At 40.9% G+C, this 25,072-nt stretch overlaps 1 protein-coding gene across 7 annotated transcripts in view; it reads left to right on the top strand.

Annotated features, from left to right (window-relative positions):
* WDR33 (WD repeat domain 33) overlaps positions 1-25,072 on the top strand; it is a 103,142-nt gene that overhangs the window by 18,093 nt on the left and 59,977 nt on the right. For 4 of the 7 annotated variants that reach the window (XM_055380677.2, XM_055380680.2, XM_063694747.1 and 1 more), the window contains 4 exons: positions 17,801-17,918; positions 19,921-20,147; positions 21,894-21,962; positions 22,602-22,706. In XM_055380677.2, the coding sequence (XP_055236652.1) occupies positions 19,944-20,147; positions 21,894-21,962; positions 22,602-22,706 (378 nt within the window). In that variant the 5' untranslated portion in view covers positions 17,801-17,918; positions 19,921-19,943. The remainder of the gene's footprint in view (positions 1-17,800; positions 17,919-19,920; positions 20,148-21,893; positions 21,963-22,601; positions 22,707-25,072) is intronic. The other 3 variants (XM_004032524.5, XM_055380679.2, XM_019022225.3) reach the window with 1 other exon arrangement.

Genomic DNA, 25,072 nt, shown 5'->3' with positions numbered 1-25,072 from the left:
GGTCTTGCTCTGTCACCCAGGCTGGAGTATAGTGGCATGATCATAACTCACTGCAGCCTCAAACACCTGGATTCGGGTGATTCTACTTCCTCAGCCTTCCAAGTAGCTAGGACCACAAGTACCTGCCACCATGCCCGGCTAATTTATTTTACTTTTGTAGAGATGGGGTCTCAGTATGTTGCTCAGGGTGGTCTTGAACTCCTGGCCTCAAGTGATCCTCCTGCCTTGGCCTCCCAAAGTGCTGGGATTACAGGCTTGACCCACCTTGCCTGGACTAAATTGAGCTTTTTGTTTTTTTTCCTTGAGACAGAGTCTTGCTCTGTTGCCTAGGCTGGAGTGCGGTGGTATGATCTCGGCTCACTGCAACCTCCTCCTCCCGGGTTGAAGCGATTCTCCTGCCTCAGCCTCCCGAGTAGGTGGGATTACAGGCACCTGCCATCATGCCCGGCTAATTTTTATATTTTTAGTGGAGACGGGGTTTCACCATGTTGGCCAGGCTGGTCTCGAACTCTTGACCTCAGATGATCCACCCGCCTCGGCCTCCCAAAGTGCTAGGATTACAGGCATGAGCCACGGTGCCAGGCCCTAAATTGAGTTTTTGATGTACCAAATCATTAGATATTACCTGTGAAATAAATTTTAATTTATCTTGGGGGATAGTGGATACACATACATGTATGAAATTCAAAAGGTACACCTGAAATTTCTCCTCACTTTTATGCTAACTCATCTAATTTTTTTCCCCAGAGGCAATCGGTGGTAATGTTTCTGACGTATCTCTCTATGAGTGTGTTTATAGTATACCACTGGCCTGCTTTGTTTGTTTCATCACAACCCAGGTACTCTAATCAAGGTAGTTTTTATTTTTTTCCTTTTTAGACCCCATGGAACTTTATATTTTCTCCTAAGATAACAGAGTCGTCAAGTGAAAAGTGTAGCTTGATCATTTACCTAATTTGCTAATTTACCTAATAATCAAATTTGGAAAGTTTGTGAATGGATCAAGTTTCACTATCTCTCATGATTTATTTGTAATAATACCTTTTTTTTTTTCTTTTTGAGACGGGGTCTCACTCTTTTTTGCCCAGTCTGGAGTTCAGTGGCACAATCTTGGCTCACTGCAGCCTCTGCCTCCGCCTCCCAGGTTCAAGCGATTCTCCTGCCTCAGCCTCCCGAGTAGCTGGGATTACAGGCGCACACTGCACACTACCATGCCCATCTAATTTTTGTATTTTTAGCAGAGACGGGGTTTCACCATGTTGGCCAAGTTGGTCTCGAACTTCTGACCTCAAGTGATCTGCCCGCCTCAGCCTCCCAAAGTGCTGGGATTATAGGCGTGAGCCACCTGCCCTGCCAAGAATAGCTTAAATTGCTAATAAACATCTCAGTTTGGAAATTTTTTTTCCTTTGTTAGTTGAACTTAATTCTGTAAGGCAGTGGTGAGTTCTCAAAGTGAGGTCAGAACTGTTTTCATACCACTGCTAAGATACTAAGATGGCTGGGTGTGGTGGCTCACGCTTGTAATCCCAGCACTTTGGGAGGCTGAGGCGGGTGGATCACCTGAGGTCCGGAGTTCGAGACCAGCCTGACCAACACGGTGAAACCCAGTCTCTACTAAAAACACAAAAATTAGCCGGGCGTGGTGGTGCATGCCTATAATCCCAGCTACTCAGGAGGCTGAGGCAGGAGAATCGCTTGAACTCGGGAGGCAGAGGTTGCAGTGAGCTGAGATCACACCACTGCACTCCAGCCTGCGTGACAGCATGAGACTCCGTCTCAAAAAAAAAAAAAAAGATACTAAGACATTATAAGGCCTTTTTACTGTTGATGCTTGCAGTTATGTTATAAAAGCAGTAATGGATAAAACTACTAACTCCTTAGCATCATTCAAGGCAGTGCTACCAAACTGTAGTAGGTATGTTACTTTTACCTCATGCTGGTAGTTGAAAAGAAAAAAGACAATTTCACTTAAGAATGTCACTGATGAAGTGGTAAATATAATTTTATTAAATGTCACCTCTTGAGCATATGATTTCTAATACAGGATGCTTTGGATTGAGTCGTATTCCCTTATATTTATATGCTGAAGTAGTAACCCCCAGTGTGATGACATTTGGAGATGGGGGCCTCCGGGACATCACTAGGTTTAGCTGAGGTCATGAGGTTGGGGCCCTCATGATGGGAATAGTACCTTTAATAGCAGAAACACCAGAAAGTTTGCTGTTTCTCTTTTCGTCAAGCCAGAAAGAGAGCCCTCACTTGGACCTGGTTATGCTGGCACCTTGATCTTGGACTTCCAGCTTCTAGAACTGTGAAAAACTAAATTTCTGTGGTTTAAAGCCACCCAGTCTATGGTATTTTTATGGCAGCCAAGCAGACTAATACATAGCACATGATGAAATGGGAAGTGTGGGTTGGCTGTGGTGGCTCATGTCTGTAATCATAGTACTTTGGGAGGCCGAGGGGGGAGGATTGCTTGAGCCCAGGAGTTTGAGGCTGCAGTGAGGTATGATTGTGCCACTGTCTTGCAGCCTGGGTGACAGAGTGAGACGCAGTTGCTTGGTGGGGGTGGGGTGGGGAAAGAGTTTGGATAAAGTACTTTTGCTATTTATAGAAGTAGGGCAATTTTCTTGAGAGAAAGCACTTACATAATTGTACTATTTACTTTTTCCATGGAGCCTAATTTTGACTTGAAAGAATGACAGACTGTTGAGAGAGATGGGGAGAGGTTAAGGAGGGGGCCCAAGTGAACAATATCAGGAATGAAAGAGGGGGAATATTACTATAGATCTTACAGACATTAAAATGATGATAAGGGAATATCATGAACAATTCCATGCCCCTAAATTTGATGACTTAAGAGAAATTGATCAACTCCTTCAAAGACACAAACTACTAAAACTCACTCAAGAAAAAATATGTAACTTGAATACTCCTATATCTATTAAATCGAATTCAAGCTGGGTGTGGGTCATGTGTTTATTGTCCCAGCTCCTTGGGAGGCTGAGACAGGAGGATCGCTTGAGCCCAGGAGTTCGAGGCTGCAGTGAACTGTGGTCCTCTGGCCATGCGCTGTAGCCTGGGCAATGGAGTGAGACCTGGTTTCAAAAATAAAATAAAATTGAATTCATAGTTAAATGAATTGAATTTGTAGTTAAAAATCTTCCAAAGGAAAGTTGAGGTTGAGATGGTTTCGCTGGCCACTTCTACCAAATATTTAAGAATAATATCAATTCTATATACTCTCATCCAGGAAATATTAGAAGGCATACCTCTCAAATCATTTTATGGGACTTGATATAAAACCAGATATAGATATTACAAGAAAAGAAAACCACACCAGTATCCCTCATGAATATAGATTCAGAAGTCACAACAAAATATTAGTAACTCAAATCCAGCAATATATAGTATAAAAAGGATAATACATTGTGATCAGTGAGGTTTATTCTGGGAATACAAGGCTGGTTCAAAATTTGAAAATCAGTCAGGATAATTTAGTCTATTAGTAGACTAAGGAAAACCATATGATCATCTCTTTAGATGGAGAATAAGTATTTGACAAACTCCAGTATACTTTCATGATAATTTTTACAGGCCAAGCGTGGTGGCTCATGCCTGTAATCCCATCACTTTGGGAGGCTGAGGCAGGAGTATCTCTTGAGCCTAGGAGATGGAGACCAGCCAGGGCAACATGTCGAAACCGTGTCTCTACTAAAAATAAAAAAAATTAGCCAGGCGTGGTGGCATGCACCTGTAGTCCGAGCTATTCTGGAGGCTGAGGTGAAAGGATTGCTTGAGCCTGGGAGGCGGAGGCTGCAGTGAGCCGAGATCACACCACTGCACTCCAGCCTGGGTGACAGAGTGAGACCCTGTCTCAAAAAAAATTTTTTTTAGCAAACCAGTAATAGAAAGGATTTACTTCAGTCTGATAAAGGGCATCTACAAAAAATCTGTAGTTATGTCATACTTAATAGTAAAGGAGAAATGCCTCCTCCCTAAAGTTTGGAACAGTACAATAAGGCAAGAAAAAGAAATGAAAAGGCTTTTAGAACAGAAAGGAAGAAATAAAATTGTACCTCTTTGCAGATGATATATGTCTATGTAGAAAATCCCAAGGAATCTACAAGAAAGCTTCTAGAATAAATTGAGTTTATCAAGGTTATAGGATATATGGACAACATATTAAAAAAAATACATATATATATATTTTGAGACAGAGTCTTGCTGTTTTGCCCAGGCTGGAGTGCAGTGACGCAATCTTGGCTCACTGAAATCTCCAACTTCCCAGGTTCAAGCAATTCTCATGCTGTAGCCTCCTGTGTAGCTGGGATCACAGGTGTGCACTACCATGCCCAGCTAATGTTTGTATTTTTAGTAGAGACAAAGTTTTGCCATGTTGACTGAGCTGGTCTTGAACTCCTGGCCTCAAGTGATCCTTCTGCCTCAGCCTCCCAAAGTGTTGAGAATACAGGCGTGAGCCACCGTGTCCTGCCAAAATATTGTATTTCTATATTGTAATAGTGAACATCTGGATATGGAAATAAGAGAAAAACAGTATCGGCTGGGCACTGTGGCTCGTGCCTGTCATCACAGCACTTTGGAAAGCCAAAGCAGGAGGATCGCTTGAGCCTAGGAGTTCCAGACTAGCCTGGACAACACAGTGAGACCCTGTCTCTACAAAAAAAAGAACAATTTAACCACTCATGGTGGCACATGCCTGTGGTCTTAGCTACTCAGGAGGCTGAGGTGAGAGGATTGTTTGAGCCTAGGAGGTTTAAGCTGCAGTGAGCTGTGATTGTGCTACTGCACTTCAGGCTAGGTGACAGAGGGAGACTCTCTCAAAAAATAGAATAAAATAAATGAGATAATACTACAGGCCTTTTAGAATGGCAAAAATTCAAAACAGCTGCCACACCAAATGCTGTCAACGATACGGAGCAGCAAGAACTCTCACTTTGCCAGTTGGAATGCAGAATGGTACACCTACTTTAGAATATAGTTAGGCAGTTTCTTACAAAACCAAGCATACCCTTATCGTGTGATCTAGCAACCTGGCTCCTTGAGTCACATGAGTTGAAAATAACATCTACCCAAAAACTTGCACACAAATGTTTATAGTAGTTTTGTTCATAATTGCCAAAACTTGGAGGCATCCCAGATGTCTTTCAGTAGGGGAGTGGGTAAACAAAGTTTGGTACATCCATAGAGTAATAAAAAGTAATAGTAGTAAAAACAAAAAAAAGCTATCAAGACCTGAAAAGACATGCAGGAACCTTAAATGCATATTGCTAAGTAAAAGAAGCCAGTCTCAAAATGCTCCACACTGTATGATTCCAACTGTATGACATTCTGGAAAGGGCAAAACTGTGGAGACAGTAAAAAGATGAGTAAATAGCCAGGAGCTTGGGGGAGGGAAGGATGAATAGATAGAGCAGAGGATTTTTAGGGCAGCAGAAACTATTCTGTGTGGATACATGTCATTAGACATTTGTCACAACTCAAGAGAAAGCACATCAAGAGTGAACCTGTGTATGCTAATACATATGTATGTGTACTATGGACTTTGGGTGATAATGATGCATCAGTGTTGGTTCATTGATTCTAACAAATGTTCCCTACTGATGTGGGTTGTTAGGGGTGGGGAGGGCTGTGTGTGTTGAGAGAGAATGTATGGGAACTTTGTACTTTCTGTTCAATTTTGCTGTGAACCTAAAACTACTCTAAATAACAAAGACCATAGAAAAAAAATTAAAAGAATGACAAACTATGGCATTCATACCTGGGTACACGACAAATATTTTTCTTGAAAATGAATGGAGGCAACCTGTTGATTCAAGGAAAACAGTATTTGTTGCCAGTGATAAAAATCTGAGCTTTCAAGATAAGTTTGGAAAGCTTGTTGTCAGTGATAAAAATCTGAGCTTTCAAGATAAGAAGTTTGGAAAGCTTGTATCTGCCATTGTGAAGTTGAGGTTCCCAATAATTAATACATTTTAAGATGAGAACAATGGTTATTTTAAGGAAAGTTATATTTTATAAGGAATGTGATAAAAATTGGATGATATACGTAATTCTCTGGAACCAGTATTTTCCAGATGGTCAGTGCATGATGTTATAAAAATCATGCATGAGTAAAAGTTCCATTCAAATTGCAGGACAAATCAATGGATTTTAATGTAACAGAGTATAAAAAGCTCGTTGATACAATTTCAAGGCTACGCACAGTGGCTCACACGTGTAGTCTCTGTACTTTGGGAGGTCAAGGTGAGTAGATAGATTGAGCCCAGGAGTTCAAGACCAGCTGGGGCAACATGGTGAAACCCCATCTCTACAAAATATAAAAATTGGCCAGGTGAGGTGTTACGTACCTGTAGTCCCCGCTACTCTGGAGGCTGAGGTGGAAGATGACCTGAGCCTACGTGGTCAAGCTGCAGGGCGCCGTGATTGCACCACTGCACTCCAGCCTGGGTGACAGAGTGAGACCCTGTCTCGAAAAACAAAAAAAGAATAAAAAATGTGATTTCAGATGACACATTGCAGTTAGTATTTCATAAATTAGTGCTTGTTTTTGGGAAAGAGTATCATAGAATATCTACAGTTGTCTTAGAAGGCTGTGAAAATACTCTTTTCTAGATGTATAAATGTGTGAATCCAGATTTTTTTTCATAATATATTTCATATATGCCCGGCTATTTTTCATATACTTTAACTTAAATAACATACTGCAGCAGACTGAATGCAGAAGCAAACATGAGAAAGCAGCTGTTTTCAATTAAGCTAGATACTGAAAAGATAAGCAGAAATGTGAAAAACAATGCTACTTTTCTCACTAATAGCTTTTGGGAAAGGAAAGGTAATGAGTTTATCATTATTTAAAAATGAATTAATATTTTAAAAACATTTTTTTTTTCATTTCTAATATGGCCAGTATCCAATACCACAGTAAACAAAAATTTTGGGGAATCTTCAGTGTTTAAAAGAATAAGGAAGTGCTGGCCAGGTGTGGTGGCTCACTCCTGTAATCCCAGCATTTTGGGAGACCGAGGCAGGAGGGTCATTTGAGGTCAGCAATTCAAGACCAGCCTGACCAACATGGTGAAACCTTGTCTCTACTAAAAATACAAAAAATTAGCTGGGGGTGGTGGTGCACGCCTGTAATCTCATCTACTCGGGAGACTGAGGCAGGAGAATCACTTGAACCTAGGAGGCGGAGGTTGCAGTGAGCCGAGATCACACCACTGTACTCCAGCCTGGGCACCAGAGCGAGACTCTGTCTCAAAAAAAAAAAAAAAAGGAGTCCTGAAATAAAATAGCTGAAGAACTTGCCTTTGTAAGGAAGCTGTTTCAGAAGTAGACTGTCCAAATTACTTAATCCAGTTGTTCCCAAATTTTGTTGCACTTTAAAATCACCTGGGTAGGAAAACCCTTTTGCTTTGTGTGCTGATGAAAGGCAGAAAACCACATCCAGTAACCCCTGACATTAGTCTCCACTGAAAACTTGACAAAAAAGTGCTGGTTTCTCTATCCTAGTATCACACTTTTGAAATACTGAGTTATTACTTCTGATGAGGAAGACAGCCATGTTTGTGGTCATGTGCTTTATATGTTAAAGTTAGCTTTTGAAATGGCACAGAAAACTGAATGTAAATGCCCCGTACAGTATCAGGTGACATGGATTAAACATGTCTAAAGTAGTATTCACTAAAATACTTCAGTAATTGTATAGCTTAGTAGTCCCTTAGTATCCGTGGGGGAGTAGTACTAGGAATCCCCAACAATACCAAAATCCACAGATGCTCAAGTCCTTTAAATAAAATGGTGTAGCATTTGCATATAACATACACATATCCTGCTGTATACTTTATTTTATTATTATTAGTTTTTGAGACAGAGTCTCACTCTGTTGCCCAGGCTGGTGTGCAGTGGCATGATCTCGGCTCACTGCAAGCTCTGTCTCCCGGCTTCCTGCCATTCTCCTGCCTCAGTCTCCCAAGTAGCTGGGACTGCAGGCGCCTGCCACCACACCTGGCTAATTTTTTGTATTTTTAGTAGAGATGGGGTTTCACCATGTTAGCCAGGATGGTCTCGATCTCCTGACCTTGTGATCCACCTGCCTCGGCCTCCCAAAGTGTTGGGATTGCAGGCGTGAGCCACCGCTCCTGGCTCCTGCTGTATACTTTAAATTTTCTTTAGATTGCTTATAATACCTAATACTATGTGAATGCTGTGTAAATAGTTGTTATACTATATTGTTTAGTACAGGTGCAACCATCCATTTATTCCCATCTAATATTTTTCTTCCTCGGTTGAATCCATGGATGCAGAACGGATAGATACAGAGAGCCTACTGTACACAGTGGAAGCTACTTCCCCCAAGTTATGAAAAATTATGCAACTAAGGCCGTACCTGAACGCTAGAAATCTAGAAAACTGCCACATTTGGTTAATGAAAATTGTTCTTTTTTTTGAGATCAATTTTCTCAAAATTGATCTGCAAATTTGAGATCACAGAGTCTTGCTCTGGTGCCCAGGCTGGAGTGCAGTGGTGCAATCTCGGCTCACCGCAACCCCTGCCTCCCAGGTTCAAGCGATTCTCCTGCCTCAGCCTCTCGAGTAGCTGATATTACAGATGTGCGCAACTATCCCTGGCTAATTTTTTGTATTTTTAGTAGAGACAGGGTGTCACCATGTTGGTCAGGCTGGTCTTGAATTGCTGACCTCAAATGACCTTCCTGCCTTGGTCTCCCGAAGTGCTGGGATGACAGGCATGAGCCATTGCGCCCGGCTGAAAATTGATTTTTAATGTCAAGTTTGGTGATCAACAAATTTGTAGCAGCAGTTGTAAAACACTTGACTTTGAATATTCCATATGTGTGTTCTCAGCATGGATTTTTTTTTTTTTTTTTTTTTTTTTGAGAAAAAGAGTTTCGCTCTTCTTGCCCAGGCTGGAGTGCAATGGCGCTATCTTGGCTCACCGCAACCTCCGCCTCCCGAGTTCAGGCAATTCTCCTGCCTCAGCCTCCCGAGTAGCTGAGATTACAGGCGTGTGCCACCACGCCTGGTTAATTTTGTATTTTTAGTAGAGACGGGGTTTCTCCATGTTGCTCAGGCTAGTCTCAAACTCCTGACCTCAGGTGATCTGCCTACCTCGGCCTCCGGAAGTGCTAGGATTATAGGCATGAGCCACTGCACCCGGCCTCAGCATGGATTTTTTTTTAACCAGCTAGTGAATTGCTCATGTTAACTTTTAAGGTAGAAATTTTTATTGAGATAATTGTAGATTCACATGCATTTTTAAGAAATAATACGGAGAGATCCTTAATACAGAGATTCTATGTATGTTACCCAGTTTCTCCCAATGATAACAAATTGTAAAACTGTAGTACATTGTCACAAGCAGAGCATTGATAGTAATATGGTCTGCAGATCTTATTTAGATTTCCTCCAGTTTTACTGTACTTGTGTGTATCTATAGTTTTCTGCAATCTTACTATATGTTTATGTTCCTGTGTTCGCCACCATAATCAAGATATTAACAGTTTTATCACTACAAGAGTTACCTTTTTTATAACCACACCCATCCACCCTCTCCTACCCCCCAACTCTTGGCAGTCATTTCTATTGTTTTGGCATTTTAAGAATGTCATATAAATGAAGCGTACAATATGTAATCTCTTGGATATGTTCATGTGTCTATTACCACAGTCAAGATAATAGAATCTCGAACTTTAAAAAGCTATTAATTGGGCCGGGCATGGTGGCTCACACCTATAATCCCAGCACTTTGGGAGGCTGCGGCAGGTGGATCACTTGAGGTCAGGAGTTTGAGACCAGCCTGGCCAACATGGTGAAATCCCGTCTCTATTAGAGATACGAAAAAAATTAGCCGGGTGTGGTGGGGCACGCTTGTAGTCCCAGCTACTTGGGAGGCTGAGGTGGGAGAATTGCTTGAACCTGTGAGATGGAGGTTGTAGTGAGCTGAGATGGTGCCACTGCACTCCAGCCTGGGTAACAGAGTGAGACTGTCTCTCAAAAAGTAAAAAATAAAAAGCTATTAATAAATTAATTATTTTGAGATAGGGTCTCATTCTGCTGCCCAGGCTGGAGTGCAGTGGTGTGATCACGGCTCACTGCAGTCTCAAACTCCTGGGCTCAAGGGATCCTCCTGCTTCAGCCTTTTGAGTAGACGGGACTGCAGGTGAAAATTTACTTTTGAAGGAGGAGGGTGTCACTGTGTTGGCTGGTCTCCAAATCCTGGCCTCAAGTGATCCTCCCACCTTGGCCACCCAAAGTGCTGGGGTTACAGGCATGAGCCTCTGTGCCTGGCCAAAACCTACTTATTTAAACAGCTTCATTGATTATTCTTTAACAGATTGAATGGTCTCCATGTAATTTCTCCTGATTTTTCAGGATTCATATTAATTAAAGCTGGACAATGAAGAGAAAGAGCATGTTGATCATTTTGTTACTGGTCTAGCCTGCCGCTCATGAAGATCCCCTCAAAGTTCAATGACAGATTGGGTATCAAATTTCTTTTTAGAGTAGATTGATTATCTTAGGACCTAGTGGACTATACATAAATAATCTAAAACAGAGGTTACCAGGCTGAGGTTTTGACCCTGGGGTCAGGAGTGTTAATGGAGGTGGGAATCTTAAAACTTTTTATTATTTTTACACTTTGGGAGGCCGAGGTGGGCGGATCACAAGGTCAGGAGATCGAGACCATCCTGGCTAACATGGTGAAACCCCGTCTCTACTAAAAGTACAAAAAATTAGCTGGGTGTGGTGGCGGGGGCCTGTAGTCCCAGCTACTCGAGAGGCTGAGGCAGGACAATGGCGTGAACCCGGGAGGCGGAGCTTGCAGTAAGCCGAGATCGCACCACTGCCCTCTAGCCTGGGTGACAGAGCGAGACTCCGTCTCAAAAAAAAAAAAAAAAAAATAAATAAATAAAAACTTTTTATTATTTTTAAAAGTCCTATATTAATTGCTAGCTAGTTAATGCATCAGTAATTTGCTTTTGGTTAGAATTCTGTTATCTCAGTTTGGGAAAACAAGCTTTCTTGTTCTGATTGGAAGCTCTGATTAGTGGCTGACATGGTAGGAATTGTTGGATTTGATAATTGGATCAAATTCTGGTACCATAGCTACTGTGATCAGCCACAATATTCATACTGGACAGATGCTATATGTGATCTTCTTTGGCTATGGATATGCAGTGGCAGCAGACATTAGGTGATAATAAACAGAAAATACACAGGAAAGGAATACCTCACGGTGTTATTAACAGCAAGCCCTTGGCTTTCCAATTGACAGATTCCTAGGAAGAAAGTACTTTGTAAATATTGTGACCCTGTATGCATACACACAAACACAATAGAAACAGTAGTTGCACAAAAACAGTTCTTTCAGATGTGCAGTTCTATCATATGTTCTATTTTTTTTAACTTTTTTTTGAAACGGAGTCTTGCTCTGTTGCCCAGGCTAGAGTGCAGTGTCATGATCTTGGCTCCCTGCAACCTCTGCCTCTGAGTTTCAAGCTATTCTCCTGCCCCAGCCTCCCAAGTAGCTGGGACTACAGGTGTGCGCCACCACACCTAGCTAATTTTTGTATTTAGTAGAGATGGGGTTTCACCATATTAGCCAGGCTCGTCTCGAACTCCTGACCTCAAGTGATCCATCTGCCTTGGCCTCCCAAAATGCTAGGATTACAGGGATGAGCCACCACCCTGGCCCTATTTTTTTTTTTTTTTAATTATTAAAATAATGCTGCTTGTCAGCCACATTGATTTCAGGAACCATCAATAGGATGTGATTTCTGGTTTAAAGAAAAAGCACTGCTTTAGGCTCATTCGTGATATTTCATGTCAGTGTTTTTTTGATGCCAGAGCCTCACTCTACCCCCAGGAATCTTAGTTTAAAACTCTTTTTACTCATTTGTATGAAGCATTCAGTAAATTCATTTTGTATTGAAGCTGAGGAATTAGTTGAGTACTAGCTAGGTCATTTTCCTATGTGTTTTAGTTGGAGATCTATTATGGTAAAATAATTCAAATGGTAGTCAGAAATTTGGTTGGTGAAAAGATTATTTTGAATTATGTTTGGTTGGGGAAAAATTATGCTGGCCTTGGTATGCTGAGTGAATTAGAGAGCTTTATTTACTTTTTTTTTTCTCAAGTGTCTCTCCCCTGACACCCCCTGCCCTTGCCTCCCTCACTTCACTCAGAATTTAAGCTTCTTAAGGCTGATTGGTGCTATAAGTTTCCTGTGCTATATCCCTTGTAATAGTGCCTCTCACACAGCATAGTAGTGTCTCAGTGTAGTAGTAACTTCTCACATTGTTCTTTTTGAGCTCTTCTGTACTGAGAAATGATCAGACTCTTGAGAACAGAATGTGTGTGTGTGTGTTCATTGTCTGGCAGGTAGTCAGGGCTCATCAGTTTTTTTGTTTTTGTTTGTTTGTTTGTTTGTTTGTTTTTTGAGATGGAGTCTTGCTCTGGTGCCCAGGCTAGAGTTCAGTGGCATGATCTTGGCTCATTGCAGTCTTTGCTTCTTGGGGTCAAGCGATTCTCCTGCCTCAGCCCCCTGAGTAGCTGGGATTACAGGCGTCAGCCACCATGCCCAGCTAATTTTTGTATTTTTAGTAGAGATGGGGTTTTGCCATGTTGGCCAGGCTGGTCTTGAACTCCTGACCTCAGGTGATCCCACCCACCTCGGCCTCCCAAAGTGCTGGGATTACAGGCGTGAGCCACTGTACCCAGCCAATAATTTTTTAAAATTTTTTCGCAGAGATGGGGGTCTTGCTATTCTGCCTAGGCTTGTCTCCAACTCCTGGCCTCAAGAGATCCTCCTGCCTTGGCCTCTCAAAGTTTTGGGATTACAAGCATGAGCCACCACACCCAGCTCATTTTTAACTTTTATCTTCAGCTATAATTTCAGTATCATCACATGACTAAGATTATACAAGAAGTTATCTTGTGAGCATTTGGGACAAGAAGCAGAATTGACCAGGTGCAGTGGCTTATGCCTATAATCCCACCACTTTGAGAGGCTGAGGTGGGAGGATCGCTTGAGCTCAGGAGTTCTGGACCAGCCTGGGCAACAAAGCAAGATCTGTCTCTACAAAAAATGAAAAAAATTAGCTGAGCCCAGGTGGCACACGTGTGTAGTCCCACATACTTGGGAGGCTGAGACAGGAGAATCACTTGAGCTGCAGTGAGCTGTGGTAGTGCCACTGTATTCCATCCTGAGCAACACAGCAAGACCCTGTCTCAAAAAAAGCAGAATTATAACGTTGGTATAGACTTGTGCATACAAACATTGACACACTAAGTCTGAGTGTTCCATTCTGTTCAATAGTATAGTCACCACATTGTTGAAAGATACAAATTTAATGCAAAATAATATTTTTGAGGCATGGAACTCATTTTACAGGTTGAGAAAATATGCAGAAATTGACTGGCCTTCCCGGTTTTCTTGAGCAGTTGAAAGCCTAAGGCTAAGGATGCGATGCAAACTTTTGTGTACTCAGGATCTTTATATTTGCTAAAAATAGAGAGGGGGCCAGGCACCACAAAGTCTGAAAACTACTGTTCTGCGAAATTAGGAGTGATATTTAGTGAATCATAATTGTGCGCTGTACCTGAGGCAGTGTATGCATGTAACTTTAAGGCTCTTGATAAAACTGTGCTGATTGCTTGAAACATTGAAGGTTTATGTATAGGAGAAAGGCATGATGAATTCAGTGTTTCACACAGATTCTTGTCCTTAGCAATTTGGTTGTATTGTTAGTATATATTGAATTCAACAATAGGCAAATTATTTGTCTTTTCTCTACCTCAGTTCCTCTCTCTTGCACCCTCCTTTCCCAAACTCTTTGTCTCTCCTCCCTCTCCACCCTGGATGTAAGATGAGTATGTTTTGGGGACTAAGTACTTTAAATTGTGTTGTTCTGTTAGCATACCTCAAGTCAATACTGCAGTGAGTACAAATCACATTAATTACTTTTATAAAGGACAAAGCTCTTCTTTCTCTGCGTTTGGTCATAAATCTAGATCTTTGGAGTATAATCCCAAGTAAAGCGTAGAGGATAGTTGTAATGACTTGTTTGAGGATTGGTTCTTTCTGTCGTGGTCAGTAACTTCTCAGCCTCACATGTCAAGTTTTCTGCTCTCAGAGAAAGCTATTGTATCATTTTTGCTCAAATATTTTTTCTTTTTTTGAGATGGGGTCTCACTGTGACACCCAGGCTGGAGTGCAGTAGTGCAACATTGGATCACTGCAGCCTTGACCTCCCAGGCTGCCATCTCAGCCTCCTGAGTAGCTGGGACTATAGGTGTGCACCACCAGGCCCGGCTAATTTTTGTGTTTTTTGTAGAAACAGGGTCTTACTGGGTGGTCTTGAACTCCTGGGCTCAAGCAGTCCACCTGTATCGGCCTCCCAAAGTGCTAGGATTACAGCTGTGATTGCTCAATGTTTTTGGCAACCTCTGTTGAAGGAGAGTCAGGAGGTATTTTGCCTTGACTGCCACTCTCTTAGCTAGGGCTGCCATAACAAAGTACCATAGACTGGGTGTGGGGGTGGATTAAACAGTAGAAATGTATCTTCTCACAGTTCTGGAGGCTGAAAGTCTGAGATCAGGATGTGAGCAGGGCTGGTGCCTGGAGAGCCTCTCCTCTTGGCTTCTAGATGGCTGTCTTCTCTCTCTGTCCTCACATGGTCATTCTTTTGTCTGTGTTGTCTGTGTCCTAATCTTCATTTAAAAGGATACCAGTTAGATTGGATTAGGGCCCTAAATCTAAATAGAATCACATTGTGAGGTACTGGAGGTTAGGACTTACATTTGTGAATTTTTGAGGGGATACATTTCAGCCCCTAACAGCGGCCAAGAGACTGTTGTGATTTTGGCCAAGTAACTTTATAGTTTGCAGGATGTGAAGCTGAAGTGTATAAGGTATAGATGGAGCCTGGTCACTGTATTGTGAAGAGATTTTTTGTTTTAATTTTATTTTAGGCTGGATGTTTGTTTCAGATATAATTGTACTTTTTTTTTCTCATTTTCTTCGTTCTTGACCTTTATTTCTGAAACACCATTAGTACTTGATCATTCAAGGAAAAGTTAAAAGCCCCTTTTCAGAACCCGTTTTACTCAACAGATTTGTAAATGGAAAGATTATTTCCCCATCCTCTATGAGGTCTTAAATGAAGGATTGATATTTTTCTGTAGCTTTAACATGTGAATTATTCCAAAGAGAGTAAGTAACAATACTTTTTTTGCATTTGACTTCAGTCATTTTCCTCATGTTTGTAGAGTAAATATCCTTGATGTGGCTTTTGATTAGTGCTTTGTATCCAGGTACTCTCCACCCAGCTTCAACAGTCATCAACTTTTTGTTGTTTCATCTGCTGTTCCTTAAAAATTTTTTTGCAGTGGGCCAGGCACGATGGCTCACGCCTGTAATCCCAGCACCTTGGGAGGCCAAGGCCGGTGGATCACCTGAGGTCAGGAGTTTGAGACTAGCCTGACCAACATGGCAAAACCCCGGCTCTATTAAAAAGACAAAAATTAGCTGGAAGTGGTGGAGTGCACTTATAGTCCCAGCTACTTGGGAGGCAGAGGTAGGAGAATTGCTTGAACCTGGGAGGTGGAGGTTACAGTGAGCTGAGATCACGCCACTGCACTCCTGCCTGGGCAATACAGTGAGACTCCGTCTCAAAAAAAAAAAAAAATTTTTTTTTAATAGATTAAGCCCATTATTCTTTAATTGAGGTAAAAGTCGCATAACAGAGAATTCACTGTTGTAGTCATTTTAAAGTGTATAATTCAGTGGGATTTGGTAAGTTCACAGTTTTTTGCAGCCACCATCTCTGTCAGGTTGCAAGACATTTTCATCATCCCAAAAGGAAATTCTATTTTCATTAAGCAGTCATTCTCCATTCCTCTCATTCCCCAGCCCGTGGCAAACACTAATCTTTTAGCTTTTTGTCGCTGTATATTAGCATGTTCTGGATTTTTCATATAAACGTAGTCACACAATATGTGACTTTTTGTGGCTGACTTCTTTCACTTAGCATAATTTTTTTTTTCTTTTTTTTTGAGACGGAGTCTCACTCTGTCGCCCAGGCTGGAGTGCAGTGGCGGAATCTCTGCTCACTGCAAGCTCCGCCTCCCGGGTTCATGCCATTCTCCTGCCTCAGCCTCCCGAGTAGCCGGGACTACAGGCGCCCGCCACCACGCCTGGCTAATTTTTTTGTATTTTTAGTAGAGACGGGGTTTCACCATGTTAGCCGGGATGGTCTCGATCTCCTGACCTTGTGATCCGCCAGCCTGGGCCTCCCAAAGTGCTGGGATTACAGGCGTGAGCCGCCGCGCCTGGCAGCATAATGGTTTTGATATTCATGTTGTATTTATATCAACTTAATTTCTTTTTTGCAGCTGAATATTTAAATCCCTTTTGACTTGTGAAAAAATCTATTCTCATTTTATAGTAATAGAAACTATACTGTTAGAATAATTTTATTCTAATATAATTAGGTATTTGATTTGGAAGTCATAATTTTAAAATATGCTTTTGGGCCAGGATCTGTGACTCATGCCTGTAATCCCAGCACTTTGGGAAACTGAGGTGGGCGGATCATCCGAGGCCAGAAGTTTGAGACCAGCCTGGCCAACATGGTAAAACCCTGTCTCTACTGAAAATACAAAAATTAGCCAGGCGTGGTGGCAGATGCCTGTAATCCCACCTAATCGGGAGGCTGAGGCAGCAGAATTGCTTGAACCCGGGAGGCAGAGGTTGCAGTGAGCCAAGATCATGCCACTGCACTCTAGCCAGGGCAACAGAGTGAGACTCTGTCTATAAAAAAAAAAAAAAAAAAAAAGGCTTTTGGGCTGGGCGTGGTGGCTCATGCCTGTAATCCCAGCACTTTTGGACACTCGAGCAGGTGGACTGCTTGGGCTCAGGAGTTCAAGACCAGCCTACTAAAATACAAAAAATATTACCTGGGCATGGTGGCACGCACCTAATGGTCCCAGCTACTCAGGAGGCGGAGGTGGGAGGGTTGCTTAAGCGTGGGAGCAGAGATTGCAGTGAGCCGAGATCGCACCACTGCACTCCAGCCTGGGCAACAGAGCGAGACCCCATCTCAGATAAAAAAATGCTTACCAGAACTGCTTTATTTTAGAATTACTGGCCCAGACATCTGAATTGAAGCTGGTAATTGAAATTGGGGTGCTGAAACTTAATTGGATTCATGGAATAACTGAGTAAACAGAGTCTTCCACCAGCCTTATTGAATCAACTGCTTAGTTCTTTTCTGCCGTTTAATTCACACACAGCTCTAACACAGAATATTTTTCATCTTATTTCAAGTTAATGTTTGCCAAGGACCTTCTGGGATTGCTTCAGAGTGGTGGAAATAACACAGGTTAAATGCGTATTTTATTGCACTATTTATTTTTGGTGTGCGAAAGTCAGGATTTCTTTTCCCTTCACCCCTCCTCCTCCTTGTTGTTGTTATTATTATTCAAATTTAATGGTCTTAGGAGGGACCAACGTGACAAGGCTGAATGAAGTACTACTAAGAATATTTCATCAAAAGGAAATCATAAATTTTTTCAGGCTCATTATTTAGTGTCTAGAGAGTGAGATAAGGCAGTTTTAAGAATACAGACAAATAATGGTGGCCACAATCTTTTCTGGTTTTGAAACAAAAGCAATTGTGGAAATGTTTGTAACCTCTCCTTTATTGTATTTGTAATAGTTTTTAATTTTATTCTTTTATTTTATTTTTGGAGACAGGGTCTTGTTCTGTCACCCAGGTTGGAGTGCAGTGGTGCTATCATGGTTCACCGCATCTTTGACTTCCCAGGCTCAAGTGATCCTCCCACCTCGGTCTCCTGAGTAGTTGGGACTACAGGTGCGCACCAGCACACTGGGCTAATTAAAACAATTTTTTTTTTTTTTGTAGAGATGGAGTCTCACTATGTGCACAGGCTGGTGTTGAACTTTTGGCCTCAAGTGCAGTCCTCCTGCTTGGCCCCCCAAAGTGCTGGGATAACAGATGTGAGCCACCATGCCTGGCCTGATTTTTGAAATGTGCTTAAAATTTATTTTAAAATCATGCATATTTGTATTATTGGCATGTAAGTTTAAATGTAGAGCATTGAAGCTGAAAAACTATAAGGTCTTAACATTTTCCTCTTCAGATATAAACTTAATGTTACCTTTGTAAATATGTAAATAACACATACTGAGAAATAAGTTTCTGTGGTACTTTGCTCCTGAAATTTGGGCATACGTACTTTTTTTGTTCATTATAGATATGAAATAAGGTAGTTTATTCCTCTTTCTACACTATTCCTGGGAAATTTAAAAGAACAAAAGTCAAATTTTAAAGAGCATTTAATGACTTGTATAAAATGGAGTCTTAATAAACATAAAAATAATTAGTTTTATAATCAAACATCTAAGTGGAATTTTTTTTTTTTTTTAAGACAGTCTTGCCTTGTCGCCCAGGCTGGAGTGCAGTGAGGTGATTTTGGCCCACTGCAACCTCTCCCTCCCGGGTTCAAACGATTCTCCTGCCTCAGCCTCCTGAGTAGCTGGGATTACAGGAGACTGCCACCACGCCCAGCTAATTTTTTTGAATTTTTAGTAGAGACGGGGTTTCACCATGTTGGCCAGGCTGGTCTTGAACTCCTGACCTCCGGTGATCTGCCCATCTTGGCCTCCCAAAGTGCTGGGATTACAGGCATGAGCCACCGCACCCGGCTGTGAAATTTTAATTTTAAAAATGTAAGGCCAGACTTGGTGGCTCATGCCTGTAATCCCAGCACTTTAGGAGGCCAAAGTGTGAGGATCTCTTGAGCCCAGGAGTCTGAGACCAGACTGGGCAACACAGTTAGATATTATCTCTAGGGGAAAAAAAAGAAAAAGTGAACAATTCCCAGTGATCCTACCTTCTTTTATTCCCTAAGCATAAACACGTACCCATCTACTGACTCACACATACACACCCTGCCTCAAGCTGTTATGAATTGTGCTTTTTTTCTTCACGAGGCTGAATTTTACATCAAATGCCTCTTAGCACTTATTCTGTGAATTAGTCTTCCCCTGCCCCCTCCCTCCCTCCCTCCTTCCTTCTTTCCAACAGGGTCTCTCCCTGTCACTCAGGCTGGAGTGCAGTGGCATGATCATGGCTCACTGCAACCTCAAAATTCTGGACTCAAGTGATCCTCCTGTCTCAGCCTCCTGAATAGCTAGGACTACAGGTGCATGCCATCATGTCCATCTAATGTTTTTATTTTTTGTAGAGATGGGAATCTCACTATGTTCCCCAGCCTGATCTTAAACTCCTGGCCTCAAGCGATCCTTCCGCCTTGACCGTAGTCTTTTTCAGATGTGTAACTGGTCTCTGTCATTGATCTAATATAGTCATGCACCACAAAATGACACTGTGGTCAATGCTGGACCACATATATGATGGTGGTCTCATAAGATTATAATACAGTATTTTTATCATACTTTTCTATGGTGTCTTTTTCTGTGTTTAGACACATGAATACTTATTGTGTTACGGTTGCCACCAGCATTCAGTAAAGTAACATGCTGTGCAGGTTTGTAACCTAAGAGCATTAGGCTGTACCGTGTAGCCTACGTGTGTAGTAGGCTATATATACCATCTAGGTCTGTGTAAGTACAACTCTGTGAAGTTTGTACAATGATGAAATTGCCTAAGGATGCATCTCTGAGAACATACGCCCGTTGTTAAGTGACTCATGACTGTAGTTCATTGTGTAAGTGGAAATGATGCACGTTAGATAAGGGAAAAGAAATGTAAAAAGTGTTCATTTAAAAATGTTTTCAGGCAGTGTTGCAGTGCTGATATTTGTAGTGAAAGTATTTTTTCCTTATCCTAGTATCCTAGAAGGAAAACATCACCATGGCTACAGAAATTGGTTCTCCTCCTCGTTTTTTCCATATGCCAAGGTTCCAGCACCAGGCACCTCGACAGCTGTTTTATAAGCGACCTGATTTTGCGCAACAGCAAGCAATGCAACAGCTTACTTTTGATGGAAAACGAATGAGAAAAGCTGTGAACCGAAAAACCATAGACTACAATCCATCTGTAATTAAGTATTTGGAGGTAAGCCTGATTTATGTGCTTCAGATGACCAAACTTTGGTTATTTATTTATATATTTATTTATTTTGAGATGGAGTTTCTTTCTTGTTGCCCAGGCCAGAGTGCAATGGTGTGGTTTTGGCTCACTGCAACCTCTGCCTCCCAGGTTCAAGTGATTCTCCTGCCTCAGCTTCCCAAGTAGCTGGGATTATAGGCACCTGCTACCATGCCCGGCTAATTTTTGTAGTTTTAGTAGAGACGGAATTTCAACCATGTTGGCCAGGCTGGTCTCAAACTCCTAACCTCAGGTGATCCACCTGCCTCAGCCTCCCAAAGTGCTGGGATTACAGGCATGAGCCACTGCGCCCGGTCTGGTTATTTAAAAGAAGATGATTTTCTAGATGTAGTGTAGTAAGTATGTATACCTGTGTTAGTTGAATTAGTGGGACACGGTGGAATTTCAAACTGGCTAATTTAGGAAGAACCTCAAACCACTAATACTTTATAAAATTCTGTGCCTGTATCATCTTCTAAAAAATTATTAAAGTTAGACTCCATTTTAGAAATAGGATTTGCTCTAAAAGTTCACAAATTAGAAGGGAGTACTTTAATCGCTAGGCCAGTCTTAAAACACTTGTTAAACCTGCAGTGTATATGAAATCATAAAAGACTACCAACATAGGAATATTTTTGTGAGACACTGGCTTGGAGAACATGGATTCTCCCACTTCCAAGCCCTGGTGGTAGGTATTTCTTAGAGTCAGGAAAAGGGCTTTACGTTCTTGAGGATTGAACGCCTACTGCAGTCCTACAGGGTAAAAGCAACTTAGATAGTAAGTAAAGGCAAGGCAGGGGTCTACCTGCAGTTTCCCGTTAGAGTTATTTATTTACTTGTGTTAATGTAGGAATTAGCCTTATTACTAATATTACCTATTAGGTTCATTGGGTTTAGGTCTGACCTCCTATGAAAATTTGTCTGTTTTTCATTACCTTAGACCTGTGGTTAAAGACCTATTTGCATATTGGGCCTAGTTAATATGTTGCAGGCATACAGGAGAAAGAGATTCAGAGATAAAGACAGATTTTGATTTTTCTGGGAATTTCAGTTGGGAAAGTAGGCTAGGAGAGAGTTTGAGAGGAATTAAGACCAAGGGCAAGATATGAGGAATTGTTTTGTGCTGAGGGCTTTGAAGGAATTGGGGATGTCTTTCTACCCTCTCTGCTGTTTCCTTTTCTTAAGTAGCATCAGGGAGACTGTGTTGGAGTCGACAGTATCTTGGATGAGTGGGTAGGGACTAATATGATAACATGAGGAGGGAAGGTTTTTTTTTGTTTGTTTGTTTTTTTGAGATGGAATCTCGCTCTGTTGCGCAGGCTGGAGTGTAGTGGCACCATCTCAGCTCACTGCAACCTCCGCCTCCCTGGTTCAAGTGATTTCTGGCTTGTAGTTTTAGTAGAGACAGGGTTTCACCATGTTGGCCAGGCTGGTCTTAAACTCCTGACCTCAAGTGATCTGCCTGGCTCGCCCTCACAAAGTGCTAGGATTACAGGCGTGAGGCACCTCAAGGAGGGAAGTTCTAAGCAACGTTAGTAGGATCAGAAGGGAAAGCTCTCTAAGGCACCCACTATTTGTTTTAGAAAATAATATTTTTTAATTCTGTTTATCCATTTTTAATATAGCTTACATTTTGTTAATTTCAAATTGAGTATAATCAGACCATATAGTCATTAATTGATCTATTTATTTATTTATTTATTTATTTAACAGAACAGAATATGGCAAAGAGACCAGAGAGATATGCGGGCAATTCAGCCTGATGCAGGTTATTACAATGATGTAAGTATATGATGTGTCATACTAGCTTAATAAACACTTCCTTGCTTGAATATTTTAGCCTTCACTGTGTGACTTCAAGTCCAAAATGGTCTTTTCTTTTTATGTTTTTATAATTAAAATATTCCCAAAGGGATAATATAACACATCTGTGTAAGCCATGGATTATGTGTTTGTCTCAATTTAGATTTTCCTTTTAATCTAATGATGGGTGAATTTTTGATTTGGGGCTTAAAGCAATGTCCAAAAAGAAGTTGAGTAATCTAAAGTCTTGTAATTGGAAAGTTAATTTTAAATTTCTTAAAACTTAAATTTGAACTTAATTAGCTTTATGTGAACATGTTTAAATGTGTTGACTTTAAGTACTAACTGGGTTAGTACTTGTACTAACTTGTACTGGGTTAGTACTGGTACTTGATTTTCTTGTTTGTTTAGTAATAATGGGTATTTAACTTTCCTGTATCTCACTTTTTTTCACTTAATTAATAGACTAATTGTAATACTTTATAATAGTTTTTATGGGAAAGTTTTATATGGTCCCAAATTTGTCTTTAAATGTTGAAATAATTACCTTGCCGTGTTTCTGGTTTCTGCCTTGTATGTAATCAGGAGCTCTAAGAACCCAATTTTCCTTTTTTGTAGCTGGTCCCACCTATAGGAATGTTGAATAATCCTATGAATGCAGTAACAACAAAATTTGTTCGGACATCAACAAACAAAGTCAAGTGTCCTGTATTTGTTGTTAGGGTAAGTAATCTGTTGGATATTTTGGGGGAAAATTAATCCTGCGTTATATAGCAAATGTATTTGACAGGGCAAAGAAAATTAAACATTATTTTAAAAGTATATCTGGGCTTATAATTGGTTTATTGCTAGTAATTTTATTTTGGAATATCCAGTTGTTATCTACTTTATCACCATTGAGTGAGATATCACTTTTGGATTGTTTTTCTTCATGTGGCAATTTCTGTAGAATTCTGTCTGAATAGATGGATACATGTTGTAGCAGGTCTCAGAGTTGCGTTTGAGTAGGAATGCTTTTATTAGCTATTTAGAAAGCAGCATCCCAAGGTAAATGAAAAATACTTAGGAGTTACCAGACAGGAAAACATCTGAGAGCTGAAGAACTGTGGTGTACCGTAATTTTTAGCTCTATGAAGGTACCTAGTAGGCACTTAATACATTTAAACTGAAATTTTATTTTATTTTTTTATTTTTATTTTTATTTTTTTTAGACAGAGTCTCACTCTGTCACCCAGGCTGGAGTGCAGTGGCGTGATCTTGGCTCACTGCAAGCTCCGCCCCCCGGGTTCACGCCATTCTCCTGCCTCAGCCTCCCTAGTAGCTGGGACTACAGGCGCCTGCCACCACACCCGGCTACTTTTTTTTGTATTTTTAGTAGAGACGGGGTTTCACCGTGTTAGCCAGGATAGTCTCAATCTCTTGACCTCGTGATCTGCCCACCTCAGCCTCCCAAAGTGCTGGGATTACAGGCGTGAACCACCGTGCCCGGCCTTAAACTGAAATTTAAAAAATATAATTTTTAGTTATAACCCCGATTTTCATAGATGATAATGTAATCATTTTCTTCTTTGTGTTTCGATTATTCCATTTCCTAGCTAATGCACTTGTTGGTTAACAGTCTTAAGTTGAGCAAATAACAGTTGAAAAAAAATGAGACCGAGAAAAGACGATTGTGGCAAACATTAGTGGCAGATGAGGAAAATAAGCAGATCTTCTGATATCAGAGGAGTATGATAGAGGGCAGGGAGAATCAAGAAGTCCTGGGAGAGAGATGTCAGTCTGAACTCCATAGAAATAGCTGCATTTAGTCTTAGGCCTCTTATTTGCCTGAGAGGCCTTAGGCAGTAGACACATCACTCACACCTGTAATCCCAGCACTTTGAGAGGCTGAGGTGGGTGGATCACCTGCGGTCGGGAGTTTGAGACCAGCCTGACCAATATGATGAAACCTCGTGTTTAGTAAAAATACAAAAATTAGCCGGGTGTGGTGGCATGTGCCTGAGGGAGGAGGCTGAGACAGGGGAATCACTTGAACCTGGGAGGTGGAGGTTGCAGTGAGCCTAGATTGTGCCACTGCACTCCAGCCTGGGCGACAAGATCGAAACTCTTGTTTCAAAAAAAAAAGAAACATTGTTATGTGAGTAGAAGCAACCAGTGTGTAGTCTAATTTTTTTTTTAATCAGGGAATTTGGTTAAAGGGGTATGATGTGCAGCTAATTTTAATATCCTCTTAGCATAGCATGGAAAACCTTTTTGAAAAGAATAAAATCCGACCACGCCATATCTTATAAGGTGGGTAAATGTTCTCATTTGGGGATTACGCTATAAGGTTTGAGGAAGAATTTGCACATAGTAGAGGCACAGTCAAAATCAAAAGGTATTAAGGTATAAAGACTGTGGGCTCTGTGTCTACAGTTTGGTTGTCTGTAGTATTGACTGGGTTAGGATCCATACCAGATAACAGAAACTAGAAAGAGGGGAGGCTTTTAATCTGATAATCAAAACTGTGACTTACAGGTAAGCAATAAAAAGCCAAATTGTCATATATATTTGTGTAATTTAAGAAATAACCTTCATTTTATATATCCTTACTGTTTCTATAAGCACATATGTATTTGTATTTTTCAACTTTGTCAGAGTTTTTGGAAAATAGGATTGTTGTATTGACATTTTGTATATTTACATCTTTTAAGGAAAATGAGTGTGTGATCCATCATAGAAACTTGAAAATAAAAAGTAAAAACAAAAAATTTGAATGTTTCAAATTAACCAGCACATATGCCACAGATTTCCTTTAGTATGCAAATTGTGACATCAAAATATTGATGTAAAAATATTTAAAGGGCCTTAAGTGCAAAAAGTAATAAAGGACTTTAGGTTTAATTTAAAAAGAGAAAAGGTGCACTTAAAAGTGCAAAAAAAATTATTGGCATAGTCATTCCCTGAAAATATATACATCTATGTGTATCCATAAGAATTAAAACTTTTGGTGTAGTGTTAATTAGTCATGGCACTATTATGGTTTTTTTTGAGAGTAGATCAGCGTAAGAGTTATCAGTGCTTGGTACTTTGAATGGAGGAGAGCTTAC

The sequence above is a fragment of the Gorilla gorilla genome, chromosome 11 (genome assembly GCF_029281585.2).
Source record: "Gorilla gorilla gorilla isolate KB3781 chromosome 11, NHGRI_mGorGor1-v2.1_pri, whole genome shotgun sequence".
In the NCBI taxonomy this organism is placed as follows: Eukaryota; Metazoa; Chordata; class Mammalia; order Primates; family Hominidae; genus Gorilla; species Gorilla gorilla.
Note: the sequence above shows the minus strand (reverse complement) of the source record. Positions and strands in the feature narration are given on the sequence as shown.